The following is a 23,017-nucleotide window of genomic DNA, read 5'->3' as shown; positions in this document are numbered from 1 at the left end:
GTTAATTCTTAAACAAGTACCACCAGGATGTTGCTCTGTGAGGTAGCCTGATTTACACCTATAGATAAATGATGCCCCAGGGTTTGCGGAGTATCCATTGACCGACCTCTGGCTCCTTGGTGCCTAGGTTTCCATTTGGAGCAACACTTGAGTGAAGTCTCATTGCAGACCGCCCTCGCAAGCTCCTCAAGGCACTATGCTGGTAGGTCCTTCCAGATATTCCGGGCGCTCAAGCAACCTCTGTCAGCACACGCCTTGTCTGACCTTCTCTCCAGATTGGTGGAGGTGATCGGAGAACATGGAGATGAGATTCAGGTATGGAAGGAAAGACCACTGAATGCGTTCTCCTCTCCTATCAAAGATGAGGTCTTAACAGCTTTTTTTGAGCCTTCTTTCTCTCGCCAAATGCTCCAACCATTTGGGCATATACCATTTATTTAAAAAAAAAAAAATTGAGGGGAAGGAAAAGTGAATTGGGGGAAATTGGAGAGGGAGACAAAGCTTGAGAGACTGTGGACTCTGAGAAACAAACTGAGGGTTTGGAGGGGAGGGGCATGGGGGTTGGGTGAGCATGATGGTGGGTATTAAGGAGGGCACGTATTGCATGGAGCACTGGGTGTGGTACATAAACAATGAATCTTGGAACACTGAAAAAAAATTTTAAAAATTTTTGAGAGGTTAACTTTTATACTTACAAAAGCATTTCAAGGAGCATCGTTCTAGAAATCCAGTGGTATTGTTTTATTGAGCCAACCACTGCAGATCCCTTCAGGACTCCTTCCTGGTTGTTGTTTTTGTTGCTGGTTTTATTTGACAGGAAATCGGGGAATTTTTTGTCTTGTTTTTGTCTTTTTGCCACCAACTGGAGATACAGCTGTGTAGTCTCCCTACCCAGGAAAGGAATCTCCATTGTATGTATGCAAAGCACTACCCCTCTCTGTATAGCTAGCCTTCAGTACACTGAGAAAAGCTGAAGAAGTAACAGAGAGAGTAGATACCACAAGACCCTGTAGGCAGAGCCCAAGGACTAGGGAATGGGTTGAAAGCCAAGGGCATTATAAGCATTGTAGCTTCAGCCAAGCCCTTTTTCCCCTTCTTTTCCTTCAGAAATGTTACTACCTCCCAGGAGGCCCACACACCTGTGAACTCTGGCTTCTTTTTCTCATTCTGGCCAGTGGATGTATTCTTCAAAATGCCACTGAGGCACAACCCTTCTCACACCACAGCTCTTGATCTCTGAGACATTGCCACTCTGTATTTCAAATGCCCACTATCCCCCTCAATAAGGGGCCGTGACTGCTACCTTTAGCCTTGCCCTCTCCCTGTTGGATTTCAAATGAGATTGAGCTGTTCAGGACCTCACATCTAGAGAAATAAATCTTTGTGACTATCTACTAACTGCTAAGCCATCTGAATTTCCTAAGTGGCCCTTAAATTTGTTTTTAGATTTAGTAAGTTACAGTTAACAACAGCTGTCTAGCCCTCGATGATATTAACATTAGACTGAATAGAGTTTGCATTAAGTAAATTTATCTTCAGGAAGTGAACAGGAATTTTAATCAGTACAAAATGTTATCTTTGCATGTCTGGCAGGGTTACGTAATGGAAGCACTCCTTACATTGGAAGCTGCTGTGGATAACTTGTCTGACTGCTTGAAGAACAGTGATCTCTTAACAGTATTATCTCGGTAAGAAGCAGCTCCATGACTCTTGAAATCAAATATGGTGGACTGAATATTTGAGAGATGGCTGGACTTCACACAAAGTCCATGGAATATATCACTGTTTGATATATGACTTTTTCTTTAGTTTAAAAAATAAGGAGAAAGCTATGGCACCCAATCTGTACACATTATATAAGTATTTTTAAATAGCAGGAAGATAGAGGTGAAATGTTATTTTAAAATAAACAAATATTAATGCATTTTCATGTTCTGTTATGTCTTTGAGTATTTTTTCAAATTTTATTTAATAATTATCCTATTTATTACATCATAAACAGAAACCAAGACTAAATGTTTTTTTTTTAATGAATATATACAAAACTCATCTGAACCATCAGTATAAAAACAGCTGGAATTAATGTTGATTTTACTTGAATAAATGCCTATCCTAGGATCTTTCTTTTTTATTTTTGTTCCTTTTGCTCCTGCCAGTGTTTAATTACCCATTTCAAATCATTCACAATTCCGTATTCTGTTTGTATAATAGAGCTCATTTTGCTTGAAATGGAGTCAGTAATGTTATCATAAATCACGCTGAGCTTTGTTTCACTTTTAAGTTGAGCATTTTTTATGGATAGGTGATTTTAGTATGTTTCCTAACATCATACACATTTTCTATATAGACTTACAGATTTATCTCAGTCAATAAGGATTTAGCAAGAATACTGATAAAGAGTTTTATCTTTTCAGCCTGAAATAGGCTTAGAGATCATTTCTAATAGATATTTTATAAGCATAAAAAAGTCCCTTTGATGCAGTTACAAACTCTTTTCTTTCTAGATAATATCCTTTCCATTTCTGTTCTTATCTGTCAGTTAATAGAATATTAAACTGTGTGCCTATCAGGTATACTCTATTTATAAGTTACTCCTTCCCAAAGCCAAAATACATGAAAAAATAAAAATAAATGAAAGATCAGTAACCTTCACTACCAACTGCTCTTAGGTTTTGTTGTTGTTTTGTTGGTAAGGGTTCTCTTTGTTTTGTTTTCCATAGCTTTAAGTCTAGGAGTAGGATATTTATTCCTGTAAGCTAAAGGGTATGGAAAAAAAAAGTATAGACAGTATTTCCAAAGAACAAGTTCCCTACCTTATTGTTTGTCAGTGGATTTTAAAGGGACTGGCTCTTTCCTAAAGCATGTTGGCTTTCTTTTGAACTTTTTAAATTTTTATACCCAGCTCTTCATCACCAGATTTAAGCTCTAGCACTAAACTAACAGCAAGCAGAAAGAGCACAGGACAGCTAAATGTGAACCCCGGGGCGGCCAGTGGCAACACAGCAACCGCAGAACGGAGCCGGCATCAAAGAAGCTTTTCTGTGCCCAAGAAATTTGGTGTTGTCGACCGATCCTCAGACCCACCCAGGAGTGCCACACTGGACAGAATTCAGGCTTGTACCCAACAAGGCCTCTCCTCAAAAACCAGAAGCTCATCCTCCTTGAAAGACAGCCTCTCAGACCCGTCGCACATAAACCATCCAACCAACTTGCTGGCCACCATCTTTTGGGTCACAGTGGCCTTGATGGAATCTGATTTTGAGTTTGAATACCTTATGGCCTTGAGGCTGTTGAACAGACTGCTGGCTCACATGCCGCTGGATAAAGCTGAGAACCGAGAAAAACTTGAAAAACTCCAGGCACAGCTCAAGTGGTCAGACTTCTCAGGGTTGCAGCAGCTGCTGCTGAAAGGATTCACCTCCCTTGCCACCACCGACCTGACCCTGCAGCTTTTCAGTTTGCTCACACCAGTATCCAAAGTATCCATGGTGGATTCATCCCAAGCCATCGGTAAGGCCAACATCACTCCTTCTCTTACAGTTCTGGTGGTGGTTGTGTTTATGTTGAGCGTAATAAGGTAATGGACTTAGTACTTTCAACAATTCTGTTTGGAAATGGTCCTTTGGGAATAGTTTGTCATTTCTTTCAAAATTATACCTAAAGTAAATCTTAAAATTATTTAAATTGCAGAAGACATGTTTAAGGCAATAGCTTAAAATGGGCAGAAGTAATATATTGGTCATTTCTTTGTGCTTTCCAGATCAAATGGCAGATACTGTCAGTTTATTTCATTGTTCTTGTACAGATAAACCTTCTTTCTCTTTTTTCTTAACTCCTAAATCTTTTTTGTTTTCTTAGCTTTTTTTCCCCCTCTTGAAAATTCACTTGGCTCCCTATCATTTTAAATTAAGCCAAATCACCAGCCATATTTTTAATACCATGGCATGTGGCCCAGACTTCTTTTCATGAAGGTAGAGCTTAATACAGTGGTACTAAGCCATTACTTATCATTTATTTTAAAGATTATGTTACAGGAGGGAGACCTAAATTTGTTGGCCTATGTCCTCTCCTACAAGCTATTCTTAAAATACAGTTTTTGATTAAAAAGTTTCAAACCAGTGCTTGAGTTCATTTTAATCTGCTTTTGGAAATCTCTGCCCGTCATCCTGATTCACAGCCATGGTAGAACAGTAACCATAGCTTAGAATTACTTTGAATTGCTCCTCTGAAACTTGTGTCATTGTGGTTGTACATTTTTTCCCTGGATTTCGTGTTAGATCACAGTAAAATTGGTTCAAAAGTCTGCTTTGCATCACCTCGGGATAAAATCTGCAGTATCCCTTGCCACTGTTAATAGTTAAAATGCACCATATTCACCTATCCGCCTCCCAATATCTTCTCTGATCCAGGGTTTCCACTGAACGTGCTGTGTCTCCTGCCCCAGCTGATCCAGCATTTCGAAAATCCCAATCAGTTCTGCAAGGATATAGCCGAAAGGATTGCTCAGGTACGATTTCTGGCTCACTCAGGTGGACCCATATGGACCTTCAGAAAGGTCCAATACTAAGCAGAAATTGCTCCAAAGGGGAAATGTGTTTCAAAAAACCTGAAAATCGTAACCGATACAGCTAGTAATTGACATCTCTGAGTAGCCGATGCACATCGTCTTGTGGTTTCATTATTGAAAAGACAGATGGAAAGAATCTGTGAAAATCATATTGGCTAATTACTAAGACAAGCACTTCCGCATTTTGTCAAATTGACATGTTTTCCAGATCCCAGAGCAAAATTGCAAATGTATCTTACGGCAAAATTTCCAACACATCTTTCTGTTTGTCAGGCTATTTTATCCCTAATTGATTTTCGTCTCTTAAAAGGTGTGTTTGGAAGAGAAGAACCCCAAACTTTCCAATCTTGCACATGTCATGACCCTTTATAAAACACACAGCTACACGAGGGACTGTGCCACATGGGTCAACGTGGTCTGCCGATACCTCCATGAAGCATATGCTGACATTACCTTGAATATGGTGACCTACCTGGCAGAGGTAAGCTCTTCAATGAAGGATAAGCCTCCTATAGTTTTCACGGGTAAAATACTTATATGGAATGAGTCATAATCTCTTCATTTTTTGACTGCCTATTATATATTATCATAGAGGCTGTATGGAATCATTTTAAATCCTTACAACATACTATCATACAAAAAAATCTGAGTCTCAACCAGGTTAAATAACCTGCCATATGTTTAAGGTGGCAGAACCAGCCTTTGAACTGGGGTATACCTGCCTCAAAAGCTTTAATTCCTTCTTTTTAAGACACTAATACCTGCCAGAACCTTCCAGAAATTAGGAAATTTTATCCTAATTTCTCCAGGTGTTCAAATCTTATTTAAGGAGTTACTGTGTGACTTGATATGTTTAATGGTTGTTTGCGCTGAACTAATTAGCAAACCATCTGTTTTGAAATATGCTTTTTAACTTGAAGTTTGTGTTTTATACTGGAATGGGATTTTCATCACCCTACAAGTGTGTTTCTACCACATTAGCTCCAAGCCCCTGTGCCCATTGGTTCTGGAAATACACAGCATATCAGACAAGTGATGAAATGTGTTGTGGTAGCACCTCTGGTCACAGAGTAGCTTAATGCACGAGGTCGTGAAATCTGACAGAGATGACCACTAACAGCCACCTTGGTTTAGTGTATTTGCCATTGCTTTTGCTCAAGGGACATGCATGCTCACCTCTTGCTAGGGCCTTTTCAGAAGTGCTGAAATCAGTGCATTCCAACTTTTCTTTCTTATGTCACCAGTACAGGGTGCAGATAGATTGGAGACTCATTCATACTCTGAAAGTCTCCACAAGACTAAACCCTTGTACCTGAAAGAAGGTCCTCGCCCCATCCATCAACACGGATAGTTGATCTGCAGGCTTTTGATTTGCAATCTGGGTCAGCAATATGTGAGCTGCGTTCAAACTGTCAACAGCCAAGGGTTCTTTCCACACCCCATCCCTGGCACTTTAAGGAGCCGCTCTTATATGCCACCCTTCTGATTTGGATAGTCACCTTGGTCACATCTGTCCCTGCAAGAATTACTCAGAAAGCACACCCATCCCTTGGCTCACAAGAGATACTAGGATAATCCACGCAAATGCCCTGCTTACGAAGGCAGACGATGCCTGTCTTAAAGTGAAGTGCAAGTTAGCAAGGAGGTAGAACTTGCTTGCATCACTAGACTTAAAGTTTCAAAAATCCAAATGGGATGTGGCACAGACACACACACACATATTATTCAGACTTAAAAAGATACAAAGCATCAACACGTGCCGCAACATGGATGGACCTTAAGAACATGCTGCTAAGTGAACGAAGCCAGACGCAAAAGGACAAGTAGAGCAGGATCCCGCTTCTGCGAGGTGCTTCTATAGAGCAGGCAAATCCGCAGAGGTAGAAGGCAGACTGGGGGTCACCAAGGCCTGGAGATAGCGGGTAATGGAGACAGAGTATTTTACAGTTAACAGAGTTTTCTTTCAGGCTAATGAACAAATTCTGGAAATAAGTAGTGGTGAAAGTCAGCGTGAAAGCCCTCATGCCACTGAATTGTACACGTAACTGTGGTCAGAGTGGTAAATTTATGTTATATACATCTGCCACAATGAAAATAAGTAAGAATGGGTTACCTAATTTGTTCTATTGAGACTTTTTTACAAACGGTCACTGAAAATTTTATCATAAACTTAACTTCCCACCATGCATAGTATATATTAACTCCCCTTTCAAGTACTCATGTGTTTTTTTTCAGGTGTTGGTGATGCACATATTTATAATCTTAGGTAGCTGTGGTCAGTATTGCCCATGAACCTCCTCTGTTCATGCAACATTAACTTTGTGTTCGCGTAGTGTCACATTCATCAACTGTGGGATTCTAACAGATTAATGTAACCCAATTTGCTTAAACATCTCCCCTGTTATTTATACTCATAATCTTGTTCTATTACAATTGGTCCTTTTATGTAGACTCCTTATCGGGTAGCATCCAGGTGATTTCTTCTGCTGGCATTTCCCAAACTAACTAACTATCCAGGTAAAGAGCATGGAAACCAGAATACATTATTTAGTTCTACACATTTGGGAAATTGTCTTCACAGAGATTCCCCCTATTTGCAATACTGCCAACAGTGTATAAACGTGTTTTCGCATATCCTCACTACATTTTATTAGCTCTTTTTTTCAGTTTTATATTTTTATTGGTATTTTTAAATTATTCTGTTTATGTATTTCCTCTAGGAATAATGTTCATTTTCCCACACAACAGATTTGCCCAATTGTTCATTTCCTCATGTGTTAACTGCTCAGTTCTTTCTTTCTTTTTTTTTTTTTAAGATTTTATTTATTTATTTGACAGAGAGAGAGATCACAAGTAGGCAGAGCAGCAGGCAGAGAGAGAGAGAGGAAGAAGTAGGCTGAGCAGAGAGCCTGATGTGAGGCTCAATCCCAGGACCCTGGGATCATGACCTGAGCTGAAGGCAGAGGCTTTAACCCACTGAGCCACCCAGGCATCCCTGCTAGTTATTTCTTCTGACCACTTTTGATGTGGAAGTCCAGCATTTATTTGAATAATTTCTATAGTTTTTTTTTTGAACAGTAACTTTTTATTATGATGTCTGTCATATAAATGTTCTCATTATTTTGCTTTCTTTTTTGAAAACAGTGTTGAAAATGAAAATAGTATATGTCCATAAAAGAAAGCTTGGTAGATACGGGAAAGTGGGGAAAAGAACAGGAGGTGGAGATAAGAAAAAACATCCAAAAGCATTGTTATCTAGAGAGAAACACTGTTAGCATTTTGTTAGATCTCTGTCCATTGATATTTCTCTATAATACCTACCCATTCACATCAATTTTGGCATCATCTTCTATACAGAAATTGTATATCTTTCCTCTTTCACTTAATATTATCTGATAGCCTTTACTATCTTTAAAAATGTCATTCTTGGGCGCCTGGGTGGCTCAGTTGGTTAAACGTCTGCCTTTGGCTCAGGTCGTAATGCCAGGGTCCTGGAATCGAGTCCTACATTGGACTCCCTGGTCAGGAGTCTACTTCTCCCTCTCCCTCTACTCTTTTCCCCTGCTCATTCTCATTTTCTCTCTCACACACAAATAAATGAAATCTTTTAAAATGTCATTCTCCTTGTTGTGTATTTCATCATACAATTTACCATAATTTTGTATCCATTTCCGTAGTGTTCAACAATTATATTGCTTACAGTGCTTTCTTGTTTAGCTTTGAGGGTTTCTTACCATTATAAATAATACCCTGGTGAAATCTCGTATATAAATCTTAGCGTCTATAGGTTTGGGAAAGTTCTTAGAAGTAAAATTACTATTTCAAAATCTATACACTGTTTTTAGTACTCTTGAGGCCAAATGCCAAATTATCCAAGTTGCATTTCCACTGGTGTGTAAGAACACCCATCTTATATCCTCACCCACACTGACCTTTATCACCTGGGAAACTTCACCAATTTGATACCTAGTAACTTGTGTCTTTTGTGTTACTTTGTATTTTAAATAATTAGTGGTATTTGGTGCTTTCCTTTTAAGGTTTCTTGTATTCCACTGTGGATATGATATCTATATAATCAGAACTACTTACACTACCTTTAGTGATGTCTTCATTTCTTTGGTGGTTAGGATTCCCCTTTCCTTAAGGAAATGTGTGGCCATAAAGGTATAGGGGGGCATCGGTGCTCTTGTATGAACAGGCTGGTCTCGCACTGGCTGACACTGTGCCTTGCCTCCCACAGCTGCTGGAGAAGGGTCTCCCCAGTATGCAGCAGCCCCTCCTCCAAGTGATCTACAGTCTGCTCAGCTACATGGACCTGTCTGTCGTCCCTGTAAAGCAATTCAATGTGGAAGTTCTGAAGACCATTGAAAAATATGTGCAAGTGAGTATTTGGATGATGTCACTTATGAACAAGGATGTTTCCAGAGAGTCATTCCAGAAAGACTGAGGGTTTGTAGCTTGTATTTGGCTTCAAAGCTACAGGCATGCCAGGCAGCACACTCGTGCACTGGTATCCCTCACCCAGAGAACAGTCCGTTGTGGTGGTTGACTACACCCCGCTTGGTACAGTGAAGAGAAGGACAGGACCAGCCCTGATGCATTCCTGGGCCCTCAGAGGACTTGTTTCTGCCTCTTGGGGCTTGCAGGCTGGGTATTAAAAGCACACACCTGGCTGGGAGGATCCAGGAGGGTTGTATTTGTAGTATCCTATTTCAAAGAAGGAAAAGAAAGAAGGAACTCAGATGTGCTAGGATCTAGGCCAGGTGTTTCCACATGCAAAGTGTTAATTCAGTGGTTAAAGTTGTCAATTTAGAGTGGAGAGAAGTGAGGTTAAGCGACTTGCATAAATGTGCTTGAAAATACTGCAACCAACAAACACAGGAGGGTACCCAGGGAGTTGCAGAGTTCAAGGCAGATGCTAGGTTCTATCTGGCTAAATTCATCCACAAAGCCATACAAAGTAAATTTTAGACATTTTCCTCCCATCATCACTTCAACATCGCATTGCTTGCCAAAGTTATGTAATGCTAAGAATGATTTCCAAGACATCTCCATTTTCCATTTTTCAAGTGGCATTTCTCCAAACATCATTGTGCACTTAGTGGGCATTCAGTAACACTTTCTCACTTCACAGAAGTCATGGGAGCCAGGGGTTCAGTTCTTTTTCTACAAATTATGTGCCCCAAGTAAAAAGAAAAAAAAAAAAACTGTTTAACTAGGCTGCCTACTCTAACTCCAGCCTGTGGGTTATCTCTGTTACTTGATATCTTCTCTTGAATGATGGCTAATTTCACATCCACATCATGGCCTCCCCTGTGCAGAACTCAACAGTGAAGGAAATGTGTTTTATTTCATGTTCTCTTATGCCAAAGGCTGGGTAAATAATAATAACTTTTATCAAGTTAGTTTATTTACACTGAATATTTTTGTGGGAGAAGTCCTTCAGTCTGCCTGGGGTTTGTCAGGGAGGAAAAGATGGCAAAACCGATGAGTCTGAGAGGAAGAGTAAGCCTGTGATAAGCCAATAAGGAGAGGAAGGGCGTTCCAGGAGGCGGGAGTAGCATAAGTGAAGACACAGTGGCAAAGAGAGTTTGCCTGGTGTGAGGAACTCCAGGGGCGGCCTAGGGGAGATTACTCCTGTGGGCTCTGCTCAAAGAGTGTGGACTCCACCCTACCCATCAGAGGGAGCCCTTGAAGAAGTTTAGGCAGAGAAGGGGCTTGGTCTGAAGAGCTCTAGAAAGATGACTATAGTTGGGGAGGTTATGCTGGACTTCTGTCCAGGATAGGCAGGATCTAGGCAGGAGCCACAGAGGAGACAGCTGACCCACTCCCACCACAAATGGAAAGGAGGGAGCAATTTATCAGGAGGCGGAGAAAGATTGGAGTCAAGAACAGCTCCCAGAGTTGGGTTGGGTCATGTGGAAAATATGAAGTAAGAAGACAAGAGGCGGCCAGCAGCAAGGCGGGCAGCAGGAGTCAGGGGAGTAGGAGACCAACCAAGGAAGACTGGAAGCTGGAGGTGGGGAGACTTTTGAGAAAGAGTGAGTGGTCAATAGCATAAATGCATTGGGCAAAGGTTTTTATTCATATGAAGGAAGTACCTCATTGGCAAAAATGGTACTTTGTAATGTTAAACTTCTGTTTATTTGAATATGGGCAAAATTTCCTACTTTTTTTAATTTGCTTATATCTCCTCTTACATATAAATTGTCTTTATGTCATTTACCTTTTACACAGGATGGAATTTGCTGCACTGTATTCAATCTGTGAATTCAGACAGGTCATAAGAAGTTCCAGTAGCTAGCGATAGATTTGGTTGGGGGGGGGTCTTTTTGTTTTGTTTTTTAATGAACTTGTTTTTGACCATTGAATATTTTATTCCCTTCAGAGTGTTCACTGGAGAGAAGCTTTAAATATCCTGAAGCTGGTAGTTTCTCGATCTGCCAGCCTTGTTTTGCCTTCCTACCAGCATAGTGACCTGTCCAAGATAGAAATCCATCGAGTGTGGACCAGCGCTTCTAAGGAGTTACCTGGAAAAACCCTAGACTTTCACTTTGATATTTCAGAGGTATGTGATCGGTTTCTGTCCACTTTAGCAGGGAGAGATAGTGGCAGAGGTCAAAAAGAGAGGAAAGAGAGACTTATTTTACATTTATTTCAAATTAAGCTTTCTAAGACCTAAATTAGGTTCTGTTTTTTAAGAACACATCAAGTGTCATATTCTTAGAGGCTCTCAATTGGCAGCTTCTAAAATTAGAAGCTAGCCTCAGTTATTTTTTTTAAATGATTTTTTTTTTAAGATAACTTTAAAATGGAATGATCTGAAGCATTTTAAACCGTGACCTTCACTCCTTCTTTGTATGACAGGTGTCCTGTCCTATCTTTACATCCACGACTTTTGCTGCCCGAACTCCCAACCAGACCAGCACATGACTGAGATTTATAGGACTATAGAATCTGCCTTTCCAGTTGCTTCCCCAAGCCACACTGCTTTCTAGACCCAGTAAAATTATCTGAAGTCTTGCCTTGAAGGAGAGGGGCGGGAGGAGGGAAGCGACCAGTGAGCTAAGCTGAGGAATCAGGAAGAGGAGAGGGTAGAGGGTAGTTGGGTCCACCTGCTGTTCTGTGAATGGACATATGGGAGCCCTGTACTTACTCTCAGATGTAGAAATCCTTTGCTTTCCTGCCTCGCTTACCCCAGGCCCCATAAGCCCACCAAAGCAGGAACTATGCTCTGCCCCCCTGGTTACCAGGCTCTGGTTTGGTGTCTGGTGCAAGATAGGTACTTAACAGTATTCTTCAACATTGCTGAATGAATAAATCCACTGAAGGGATAAACCAGATGTGGTTATATGAAGCTTACTTGCTCTAGGAAGTAGGTTGAAGCCTACTTTTCACACAATGACCTCACTGACCTTCTGTCCTTTTAGTACACAGGTTGAGATACTCTTTTCTGCCATTGTGATACTTGCAACTGATTTAGGATGCGTATGATTTTGAGGTATCCAATCAATTGGTTTTTAAATTTTTAATATTTTTTTTTACATGGCTGAGGGAGAAAGCTACTTTTATTCCTTGAGGGAAGTTTATTCTGTTCGAAAGGGGTGCAGAAAACAAGCAGCCAGTTGCCTGCCCACCCGCAGGGACCCAGCTGCATCAGAATAAAAAGCTGGAAAAACAGATGGAGTATTTCCAGCCGGTGTCTGCCACCTCCGAGCGCAGGCCCACAGACGGGTTTCTGCAGCCTCATTGGGGCAAAAGTGTGGACGGTGCTGTCTACCCAGCCGCCAGACCCAGCACGAGAAGTGAACTCTCAGGGAGAGAATGTCTAAACTGTTGCCCTAGTATCTGGCCCCAAATTCATTCCTTTAAATAATCAAAAGGATATAATCCACTTAAATAAATTTTTAAATACTTGAGAGTATTTAAAATTCGAGAAGAAGGGAAGGAACTTGTTACAAAGGTCTCTTGTTATAATGATAAGCAATCCTTTTCCGCGTAAACATCTGAAAACTATTTGCTTTCCTGAACGTTTTGCTTCTCATCGTTATCAGTGGTTTCTAGAGTATGTTTAAGAACAAGCAGTTGGATTTGTTTTCAGCTGCTAAACAGGGTGGGCAGATGTCGAAGATGTAAAATGCTTTAGAATGTGTGTTTGAACATCAGGAAAATGAGCCCGCTTGTGACTCTGAACTTCTCTAAGGTTTATTCACACAAGCCGTGCTTGGTTGCTGCTGGGTAGAGTGATCCCATATTCCACAGAACTATTAAACAGATAGGAGAATGAAAAAGTGCTCCATATCACTCGGCATCAGGGAAACACAAATCAAAACCACAATGAGATACCACCTCACACCAGTCAGAATGGCTAAAATTAACAAGTCAGGAAATGACAGATGCTGGCGAGGATGCGGAGAAAGGGGAACCCTCCTACACTGTTGGTGGGAATGCAAGCTGGTGCAACCACTCTGGAAAACAGCATGGAGGTTCCTCAAAATGTTGAAAATAGAACTGCCCTATGACCCAGCAATAGCACTACTGGGTATTTACCCTAAAGATACAAACATAGTGATCCGAAGGGGCCCGTGCACCCGAATGTTTATAGGAGCAATGTCCACAATAGCCAAACTATGGAAAGAACCTAGATGTCCATCAACAGATGAATGGATCAAAAAGATGTGGTATATATACACAATGGAATACTATGCAGCCATCAAAAGAAATGAAATCTTGCCATTTGCGACAACATGGATGGAACTAGAGCGTGTATCATGCTTAGTGAAATAAGTCAAGCGGAGAAAGACAATTATCATATGATCTCCCTGATATAAGGAAGTGGTGATGCAACATGGGGGCTTAAGGGGGTAGGAGAAGAATAAATGAAACAAGATGGGACTAGGAGGGAGACAAACCATAAGTGACTCTTAATCTCACAAAACAAACTGAGGGTTGCTGGGGGGAGGGGGTTTGGAGAAGGGGGGTGGGATTATGGACATTGGGGAGGGTATGTGCTTTGGTGAGTGCTGTGAAGTGTGTAAACTGGGCGATTCACAGACCTGTACCCCTGGGGATAAAAATATATTATATGTTTATAAAAATTAAAAAATTTAAAAAAAAAAGATAGGAGAATGTGAGCTTTTTTATTCCTTTTTTTTTTTTTTTTTTTTTTTTTGTCAAGACGCCCATCATCGGGAGGCGGTATGATGAGCTGCAGAGCTCTTCTGGACGGGATGGGAAGCCCAGGGCCATGGCTGTCACCAGGAGCATATCGTCCACATCATCAGGCTCCAACTCCAATGTCCTTGTTCCTGTAAGCTGGAAAAGACCCCAGTATTCTCAGGTACAGAATCCTAAGCTCCCAGGATTGGAAGGGAGTTCGGGGGGACCCAGCGAGCCCAGCTGCCCGTGTGATAAGGCGCTCCTTCACTGCCAACCTGACATTGCCCATTGAGGCATCAACACTTCAGAGATGAGGATCTCATGGCATTCCAAGGGAATCTATTTATCTTTGAACTGCTCATTACATTGAGGTGAAGTCTGATGTTTGCTGCTTCTACCCATTGGTCTTAGTTCTCTTTTTAAGACTTAGAAAAAGAAATGTGGCCTCTCTTTTACATGACAGCCTTTCAAATAGATAAAGAAACCCATTCCCTCTGCCACTAGCCGAAATGAGCCCTCTTTTCTCCAAATAATACATCTTTAGTTCTCCTAGCTCATTCTGCATGATAGGGCTGCACAAATGCGGAATCTGCTTTTGTGGTTGCTTCCTCAAGCCACAGTGCTGTGTAGACCAGTAAGATTGTCTCAGTTCTTACACTGATGGAGAGGGGCAGGAGGAAGGAAGAGATTAGTGAATGATGCTAAGGGGTAGGGAGAAAAGAGTAGGTAGAAAGTAGGCAGATCTACCTGCTGCTCTGTGAATGGACATTTGGGAGGCTTGCGCTTAGTCTAAGATATGCACATACTTTGTTTTCCAGTGGCCCTTCTGGGGACAGCAGTGCTGTCCTCTAAGCACACACTCCAGTCATGGTCTCCATAGACAGTCTGAGCCACACGGAGCACAGTGGGCTGCTGGATCTTTCTGTAGTTCTGTTATCACAGCCTAAGGCTGTATTGCTGTTGAGTGAAACCTCTGCATTATTCAGGGCTCTTCAGTAACTAACATGACAGAAGCCCGGTGGAAAATTACCTTAAGTGGAAAAGGAATTTATTAACTCCCGTATCTTGTCTTCACACACCGCTGAATTCTAGTACACAAAATGAGGAACTGGATCCTGAACTTCTCACTGTCCTGTCCTTCCCTTCCCAGTAGTGGCCATCCTTCCCTCTCCAGAGACTTCATTCTCAAGCAGACTCTTGTCTTATGAAACACCAACAGCCTCCAGCAGCTCCAGATTTGCACGGTCTTTGGCTCTGATGATTTTAGGACAGAGGCTTTCCTTCCCCAACATCCATACCCATTCTAGAGAAGGGATTCTTGCAACGTGTGTGAGACAGGCAAAGCCCCACTTAATGCAAGAGGAGCTGTTCCCAAGATAAAAAGATGGATGGTATTATTGGAAGAAGGTCAAATGGTGGGTGCTGAGCAGGGCACTGTAGGGTTCACCAAGGTTAGGAAAGGGAAATGGATGGCACGTTACCTGCTGGCGCACTGCTGTTTCTCAATGACATTTCATTGAGCTGTTGTGCAAGAGAGCCTACTATACTTTCTTGGGGATTTGGAAAAGAGAAGAAAAATATACATCCCATTTCTAGGTTCCTCTGTGTTGATTCCTTCCTAGAATTGTAAAATGCCCACAAACTTAGGGAAATATTTTAGCAAATCTCTCGCCATCCGCCCACATCAAGGTCTTCCTGTCTTTGACCTTGAAAAGACATGGTATTGAGAGTCCCTTCTATAATTTTGGAAAGAAGAATGAAGTGAAGCCAAATTCCATTAAGAAAGAAAGGCTATGAATGATACTGGCCTCCTAGCAGTCTCCACATTAACTTAAATTAGATTAAAAGGGAAAAATCATTTTCCAGAGTTAGCAAGATTGCTTTAAGAGCATTTCTGAAGTACATTAACATATTTTGGGCCCTGGCTACTCTTCCTTTTCATTCTCAACTCACCAATCATCCTGAGATCTAGTTTATCTATGTCATTGGAAAATGTGACAGTTTATAGAAGAATCTCCATGCGTAAGTACCCAAAAATAAGGCTCATGAAGAAAAGCAAAAGGAATTGAATCTGTTTAACTTTAGGAAGAATAAATTGAAAAGGATTTAATATGGCTTGCAGATAATTGAATTTTTTAATTCTGCAGAAGGTAAAGTCATTCTTCCATTTAAGGAAAATAGATTTGTACTGGAACATAAAAGATTGAATTTAGGTATAAGCAAGGAAAGCCTTGCTAATGCTGAAAGTTGTAACAGACAAGATTATCAAGGGGAGTCAGCAATATCTGCTGAAGAACCAGGGGCTGATTTTCATCCCCCTCTCTTGGGAAAACTTAGATCAGCACTGTCCGGTAGAAACATAATGTGCACCTCATTTTAAACTTTCTAACAGTTGCATTTTTTTTTTAATAAAAAGAAACAGATAAAATCATTTTTAACAATATGTTTTTTAATAATATGTTTTATTTAATCCACCATATATCAAATATTATTATTTCAATGTGCCGCCAATATTTTGCAATTATTAATGAGATACTTTGCATTCCTTTTTCATTCCCAGCCTTTGTGTATTTTACGTCTCAATTCTGGCGACATTTCAGGGTCCATATTCCAATGTGGCTAATGGCTTCCAGTATTGGAGAATATTTGATCCCAGGACCTCATGATTAAAACGTGTTTGTGTGTCTCTTTTCCAGAAAAGGACAAAAGAGAAGTTGGTGCATGTCCTTTCTCTGTGTGGCCAAGAAGTAGGATTAAGCAAAAATCCATCAGTAAGTTCTGTCATGTATCCCGTGTATGTCGGTACCGTGTCTTTCTTACCTTCAATCTTTTTTAGCTTTAGAGAAATCTGCTAGGAATTACAGGTAGGATACCCACCATCTAGATCAAACTCCTAGATTCTCTCCACACTGCGATTTTTAATCTTAGCTCAGAAACAATGAACAATGAACAGTTTTGTGGGCTGTTTGCTCTAGCTTGTCTGCAAGTAAATACTCAGTTTTCATTGTTTAAGATTTCTTGGATTTTTTTTTTTTATAAAGATGCTCAGACGTCCTTATTTATGACTCTCTCCTGCACCATCATATTTAATGTACATTCCTCTGGGGTGCAGTTTTGCTCTGTGTATGCATACCGCTTCCTGTGATGTCATTGTTTTATTCATGCACCATAGGGATGGAAATAATGATATATCATTATGGTTTTTTTTTTTTTTCTCTTATAAATGTCCACTGATGTTACAGTTAAAACAGAAGAACAGCAGCATGCCATTGGGCTTTGGAATAAATGAATAATCGCAGTGTTTGAATTTAGCCTCTGAAGCTTTTATATAATTTAGAAAATTCAAGTTGTCTGTGAGTCTACTGTAGTCAAAGCAATAAAAATCTCAGGGTCTGGTTTCACCGGGCATTTTTATTTCATCCATATCTCAGCATCTTTGTTATCAACAACAACAAAAAAAAATAGCAAACTAAATAATTTCCCTGATAAAGAATGAGCAAATGGTTGCCCAGGGAAGCTGTCTTTTCAATCTCAAAATGTGTCTGCAGGTGAAATGTTAGAGACGTATACATTCTCGCGCAGGCACAGATCGGTGTCTTCTTATCTGGGGAAAAGTGCCACGGCCAGCCAGCAGCCAAGCTCGGCTTCCGCTGAAGTCACCTTTCTCGTGTAACTGATCAGTGGCTTGTTGCTTGGCTCCAGTGACATTACCGAGGGCAGAGGGTCGAGGCAATCGTGGCAGGGCAGGTGGAAGGAGAGGAAAAGAGCATTTTGCCTCTCTGCAGGGCAGCCCTCAGCAAGGGCCATTGCCTACTGCCCTTGGGGCTGGCACGTCCTCCTCAGAGCTAAACTGCCTGCTTCGGTGCTGAGGCTCTTCTAGCTACAGATGTTTGCCTGGAGTAGGGGACAGACAGGAGACATGGCACTAACTGGGAAAAGAGCCTTCAATGGAGGGAATCCAATTTCTAGCCCCATCTGTCACGAACTAGGTTCCTGGTGCTCAGTCCTATTGATCCCAGAGACCCAGTCACCATCCCTGTGCAAAGTGTGTGTCGTGGGCCATTTTATGAGAACATAGTGCCAGCCCCGGGACTGTTCTCAAACACTGTGGGGCGAAGAAAATACATTAAAAATCTATTCTTTTTTCTTTTGAGAGACCTTGTTATATTAAATTCTTATAGATGATTTATCTACTTTTCAAGGAAGACTAGACATTATAATCATTTTTAAAAATCCTATTGAGGGGTACCTGGGTGGCTCAGTCAGTTGAGAGTCTGACTCTTGATTTCGGCTCAGATCTTGATCTCCGGGTCATGAGATCGAGCCCTGCCTCAGGCTCCTGGCTCACTACAGAGTCTGCTTGAGGATTCTGTATCTCCTTCTCCCACTGCCCCTTCCCCTGCTCACACTCTAGAAATAAATAAAATCTTTTTAAAATCATATTGTTCACTTTATTTAATATCAATCTATTTTCAGGAGAGGCTGGATAGCAAAACAATGAGGTTCATTTGCAGTTTCTTATTTCTGTAAAGTTCTAGTAAAATGTCCTGGTGGAAATAACCTAAACACAGAAGATAGCTTTAAAATATTAACATACAAAAGCTCTTAATAGGAAAAAAAAAAAAAAAAGTTTTGTTCTGTTTATATCAACAGGAAAGGAATTTAGGTATAAATTATGAGCATGGCTGCTCAGATACCCATCTATAATTCAGATGAGCAAGGAAAGTAATTCTTGGCTTCTTTTTCTTATTCTTTATCAGTTCCTGGTTTATCTCTGAAAGGGTTAAATCCTTTGCTTTCACAGGTCATTCTACAAGAACCTATCTTGGTATCAGTAATCCTTAAAATATCATGTGCTCGTATGTTTGTGAAGTGTACGTGCTTGTGTACAATTCCTAACCTCAGTTCAGAAACAATGGAAAATTTCTTGGCTGCCTAGTTTGTGAACACACACTCAGTGGTCACACACACACACACACACACACACACCCAGGTGGGATCCAGTCTTCATCCACTACAAAGCACCAGTGTGACTTGAGTATTTTCCTCTTGCATGAACTTGCGTCTTCGCAATGAGTTTAATCTGAAGGCACCTGTCCAACATAAATAATGAGAGAACCTTCTAAAAATACCCACTGAAGGAATTAGGTGTGTACTGGGAATAGAGGGCCCTGAAGAGCCAATTACGGGTTTTGTAGCACAAACACCGAAGGGAGAACGGTGTCTCAGGAGAGGACGCTTGTGATTCGCAGGTGATTTTCTCGTCGTGCGGGGATCTGGACCTGCTGGAGCACCAGACGAGCCTGGTGTCTTCGGAGGACGGCGCCCGCGAGCAGGAGAACATGGACGACACAAACAGCGAGCAGCAGTTTAGGGTGTTTAGGGACTTTGATTTCCTGGATGTGGAGCTGGAGGACGGAGAGGTACGGTATATTCTCTGTAAGGAATAACCCACTCCGCTTTTCCTTGACTAACGGAAACAGTTTCTTTTTACCCGCTAAATAACGAGGTTTTATGAGCGAGTCCTTAATTGGAAAGCTGTAAACTTTATTTTGAATCAGCTTATTCAAAGGACAGCAGCTTAACTTTGGCAAAAGTTACCACACCCTTCCTGTCTGAGTCCACGGCGTAGGCTGCCAAGTTATTTCTAAATGGCAAAGAGCTGACGTTTAATGATCACACAAAGAGTGTGTGTGTTCAGTCCAAAGGTGAACTTAAAAAAAAGAAAGAAAGAAAGAAAGAAAAGAAATCACAAAAACATTCAAGTTCTGAGCCCGTTCGCTGGTACCTGGGTAAAATATGCTAAGCATCTAATTATTTTTAAAGTGAAATTACTCTAATTCGATCGCTTCAAAGCTTGCCTGCTCCAACAGGAGATGGGAGCCTGAGGGCTCCGGCGTCTTTGTGCTGCTTGATGAAATCATTACAACTTGAAACAAGATAGAAGGCGCGTGAAGCTCTGCTCTAGGTCCATAGCTAGCGTTCCCGACACCTGGAGCAGCTGAATTCATGTCTCAACCGGCAAATGCAGAGTCGGGGATTTGAATGATAATTATGGTAATAGGATGCTTTCAGTTATGAATCATGATTTTGAAAACTAGGATTGGAAGGAGGGGCATCATTCTGACCCTCTCATTTCCAGTTGGGGCTAGTCTCGGCCTCGTGGAGGAAAACAAAATTGACTGATGGGAGACTAGCATATATAATACGCCTAGTACCAAGCCGGCTCACTGGGTTCCTTAACACACTGGAGTTCATGTTTAGCTAAATGCACTGATTTTCCCAGAAAGAGAAAGGGCTTTATGCTAGTCTTTCAGTTAAAGTAGAGGCCCATATTCACAGTTCATCAGATCCTCTGATGGGCATCTCCTGACTTAACTATGAACTTGTAGGAGATGGTGCTTCCATTAGCTGCTCACCTTCCCTAAAAGGACATGATTGTAGACCAGTCCTCTTACACTGCAGTCAGGCCAAGGAGCTATCTGTTTTTGTTCCTCCCATCCATGGCTTACCCTGGATGTCTGGGGAGAATTATGTCCTCAGAATGAAGAATGTTTTCTTTACCTGTTCTTTCTGTAGAAAACAAGTTTAGCAGATCCAGTCCTTAAGACATCTTTAAAACAAGTGTCAGCTTTTCACCATGAATTAGTAAAAAGTATTGCAGAGTTTTCTGACTGTTAATGAGTAATAGAGAAATCAATAACTAAGTGGGGTGAGGATTGTTTTTAAAAGTCTAAAGCAAAATACAACCATTTAGAATACTTTCAAAATGTCCCTGGGGCAGAGCTATGTGTAATATCAGAAGATTAGCTCCCTGATCTAGGCCACTGACCTAATCTTTGTTCTTCGACTGGAATTCAAGCTTAGGTACCCTCTTTACTCTGGAAGTTAAAGAAAGGAGGGAAAGCTTAATGAAGACAGGGGGGTACCACTTTCCAGTCTCAGCCAAAAGAAAAAAAAAAAAAGTGTTCTGGGACATGACCTCTCAGGAGTGATATAGAGGAATCAAACACAATTTCAGAAAAATGAAAAACTTTCATTTCTGTCAAAACAAAGGAAGGCAAATTTGAGGTGCCTCTCAACTTAAATATTATGCTAATGGTTTTCAGGAACAATAAATAATGAATACTTGCTCTTCCTTCTAGTGTTCTATTATCCTAGCAGACGAGAACTTCCAAAATCATAGTGATCATTTTATCTTATATGATTAAGATTTTATAAGAATGTGAGGGTATATATTCCATCCAAGTAGAATAAACTATCTGAGAATGTTTTGCTCCTTCTCAATAAGATTATAATAAAGGATGCTAGCAAGTTTACAGAGTGCTAGAGTAAAAATGCTCAAGCTTTGGTCAGGCAGGTCCACCTTGGAATTTTGGCTCTCCCACCAATGTAGCTTTATGCCCTGAAACGTGGATGCCATCTCTCTTGACTTCCTCATCTATTAGATGGGTATGCTAATACCTGCTTGTCAAGTTGAGGCAGGGAGTAAGATAACCTCTACGGAGTGTCAGGCACATAGCAAGCATTCCTTTGTTCTGTCGTTGGTGAAAAATTTCAAGCATAGTCTCCTCTGAAGAGCCAAGCTTATCTGGCGTCTATTATCAAAAAAGAAAGACAAGCTTTTTGTTTTGTTTTGTTTTATGTCTCTTCCTTTTCATTAAATAGTCTCAGAATGTATTGACTCCTATCTGTAAGTTTACCTTGGGATTTTTCTGAATCTTTAAAAGGTAATGTGTCCTTGCTATTAATTGCACATCAGCAGTGAACATATCCTAACCGGAAACACTTCCGTCTTGGGAGGTAGATGAGGGGATGCCACCTTTCTTCCCTCCACTTGCTGGCCCTCATTCGTTTTCTCACAACACTTAACAGTTTTCTCACAAATAAAAATTTAAGCATCCGCGGCCCCCTCCAAAATAAAGCGTTGAGGAGCAGAAGTTGCTAGGCACCAAAGTGGCAAGCTATTCCAGAAATTGTACTTAGGATTTATTACCCCGGCTAGAACATCCACCCCTAAAATGGTTGGAACTTCCTGTGTTTGATACTGATTTCTCTCTCTGGAGGGTTGTCTATCTTTACCTTTTTTTTTTTGAAGTCACATCTACTGAAGCCTATTTTGTTGGCCCTGTTTATTGCTATTGTGTTAAAACTAAGATGAATGCACTTGAGTATCTTTAATCATTTTAAATAGACCTCTCATTTGTTTTTCTGTCCATTTACTCTGCTACCAAGGAACTTCAGGTAAGATGATTGCTATCTTTAACTCAGATATGCTAAGTAGATGTTTTGCATCATTGCAGACTTATAACAACATAATTGCTTTTTTTCCTCCCTTCTAGCATATGTATGCTTGTTTGCGTGCATATTTACATTGAGGTGTGTGTGATACAAAGATTTTTCTTTGTTGCTCCAGTATGGAAATATATTTCTAAACTATAAACACAAATGTTTTCTAAGCTATAAACACTATAGTTTTAAAACCTTGAGATGCCTAGTCTAGAAGCTGCATAAGTATATCTCTTGAGCGAAAGTGAGGTTTTAAATATGAAAATCTATGGAAATTTTATGATTTCTGAGAAAGCAGCTGTCCAATTGGATTGGTTCTGTGGTTCAGTTCTCTTACGAAAAGTGAAGTCAGCAAACTGCAGCTCACAGTATACCACCAACACTTCCAGTTAGATCCTTTCCAGGCATGAGATGCCTGGAAATGCACTCTCCAGTGCATTTAGATGCCTTTCGAGGCACTCTGTCTGTATGGCAACTATATAAACTTTCATGCGAATGAGAACCATTTCTCAAGTAATGGGAAGTGCTAATAATAACCGCATGTGGACAACAGTCATAAGCCAGGATCGTTGGGGGCAAACTGACCTATGAGCACCCTACTGTACTTGACCATGCTGCACCTACATTCTTTCAACAATAAACCTTACTTGACAGAATTCTAGAATTTAAAAAAATTATTTCAAAGAATATTATTTCTGACACTTCTAGAATGTTCTATCACTAATACTTTCTCATCTCAGTATAAATCCTGAGTAGTTATTTAAGTTTGATAACTGACAGATGCAGATTGTCTTGAATAATTAGCCATGTCCTGAATTTCTCACACATAGAAAATCTGACATAATCAGTAGAACACTGTTTTGACTTTTAACCACATAGGTTGACTTTTAATTACCACACACGTGAACTTGAGCTAAACTATAGCACTACTGACTTTTTTTTTGTTCCATCTTTTTTTATTATTGAGGCATTATTAACATATATAACATTATATTACATTGA

At 40.6% G+C, this 23,017-nt stretch overlaps 1 protein-coding gene across 9 annotated transcripts in view; it reads left to right on the top strand.

Moving 5' to 3' along the window:
* The window catches only part of FRY (FRY microtubule binding protein), a 335,554-nt gene that overhangs the window by 276,067 nt on the left and 36,470 nt on the right, over positions 1-23,017 (top strand). For 7 of the 9 annotated variants that reach the window (XM_032314834.1, XM_032314832.1, XM_032314839.1 and 4 more), the window contains 11 exons: positions 128-315; positions 1,594-1,688; positions 2,903-3,510; positions 4,410-4,507; positions 4,878-5,048; positions 8,808-8,948; positions 10,956-11,135; positions 13,746-13,907; positions 16,423-16,497; positions 18,979-19,149; positions 21,962-21,970. In XM_032314834.1, coding sequence (XP_032170725.1) covers positions 128-315; positions 1,594-1,688; positions 2,903-3,510; positions 4,410-4,507; positions 4,878-5,048; positions 8,808-8,948; positions 10,956-11,135; positions 13,746-13,907; positions 16,423-16,497; positions 18,979-19,149; positions 21,962-21,970 — 1,898 coding nt within the window. The remainder of the gene's footprint in view (positions 1-127; positions 316-1,593; positions 1,689-2,902; positions 3,511-4,409; positions 4,508-4,877; positions 5,049-8,807; positions 8,949-10,955; positions 11,136-13,745; positions 13,908-16,422; positions 16,498-18,978; positions 19,150-21,961; positions 21,971-23,017) is intronic. The other 2 variants (XM_032314833.1, XM_032314838.1) reach the window with 1 other exon arrangement.

The sequence above is a fragment of the Mustela erminea genome, chromosome 15, assembly GCF_009829155.1.
Source record: "Mustela erminea isolate mMusErm1 chromosome 15, mMusErm1.Pri, whole genome shotgun sequence".
In the NCBI taxonomy this organism is placed as follows: Eukaryota; Metazoa; Chordata; class Mammalia; order Carnivora; family Mustelidae; genus Mustela; species Mustela erminea.
Note: the sequence above shows the minus strand (reverse complement) of the source record. Positions and strands in the feature narration are given on the sequence as shown.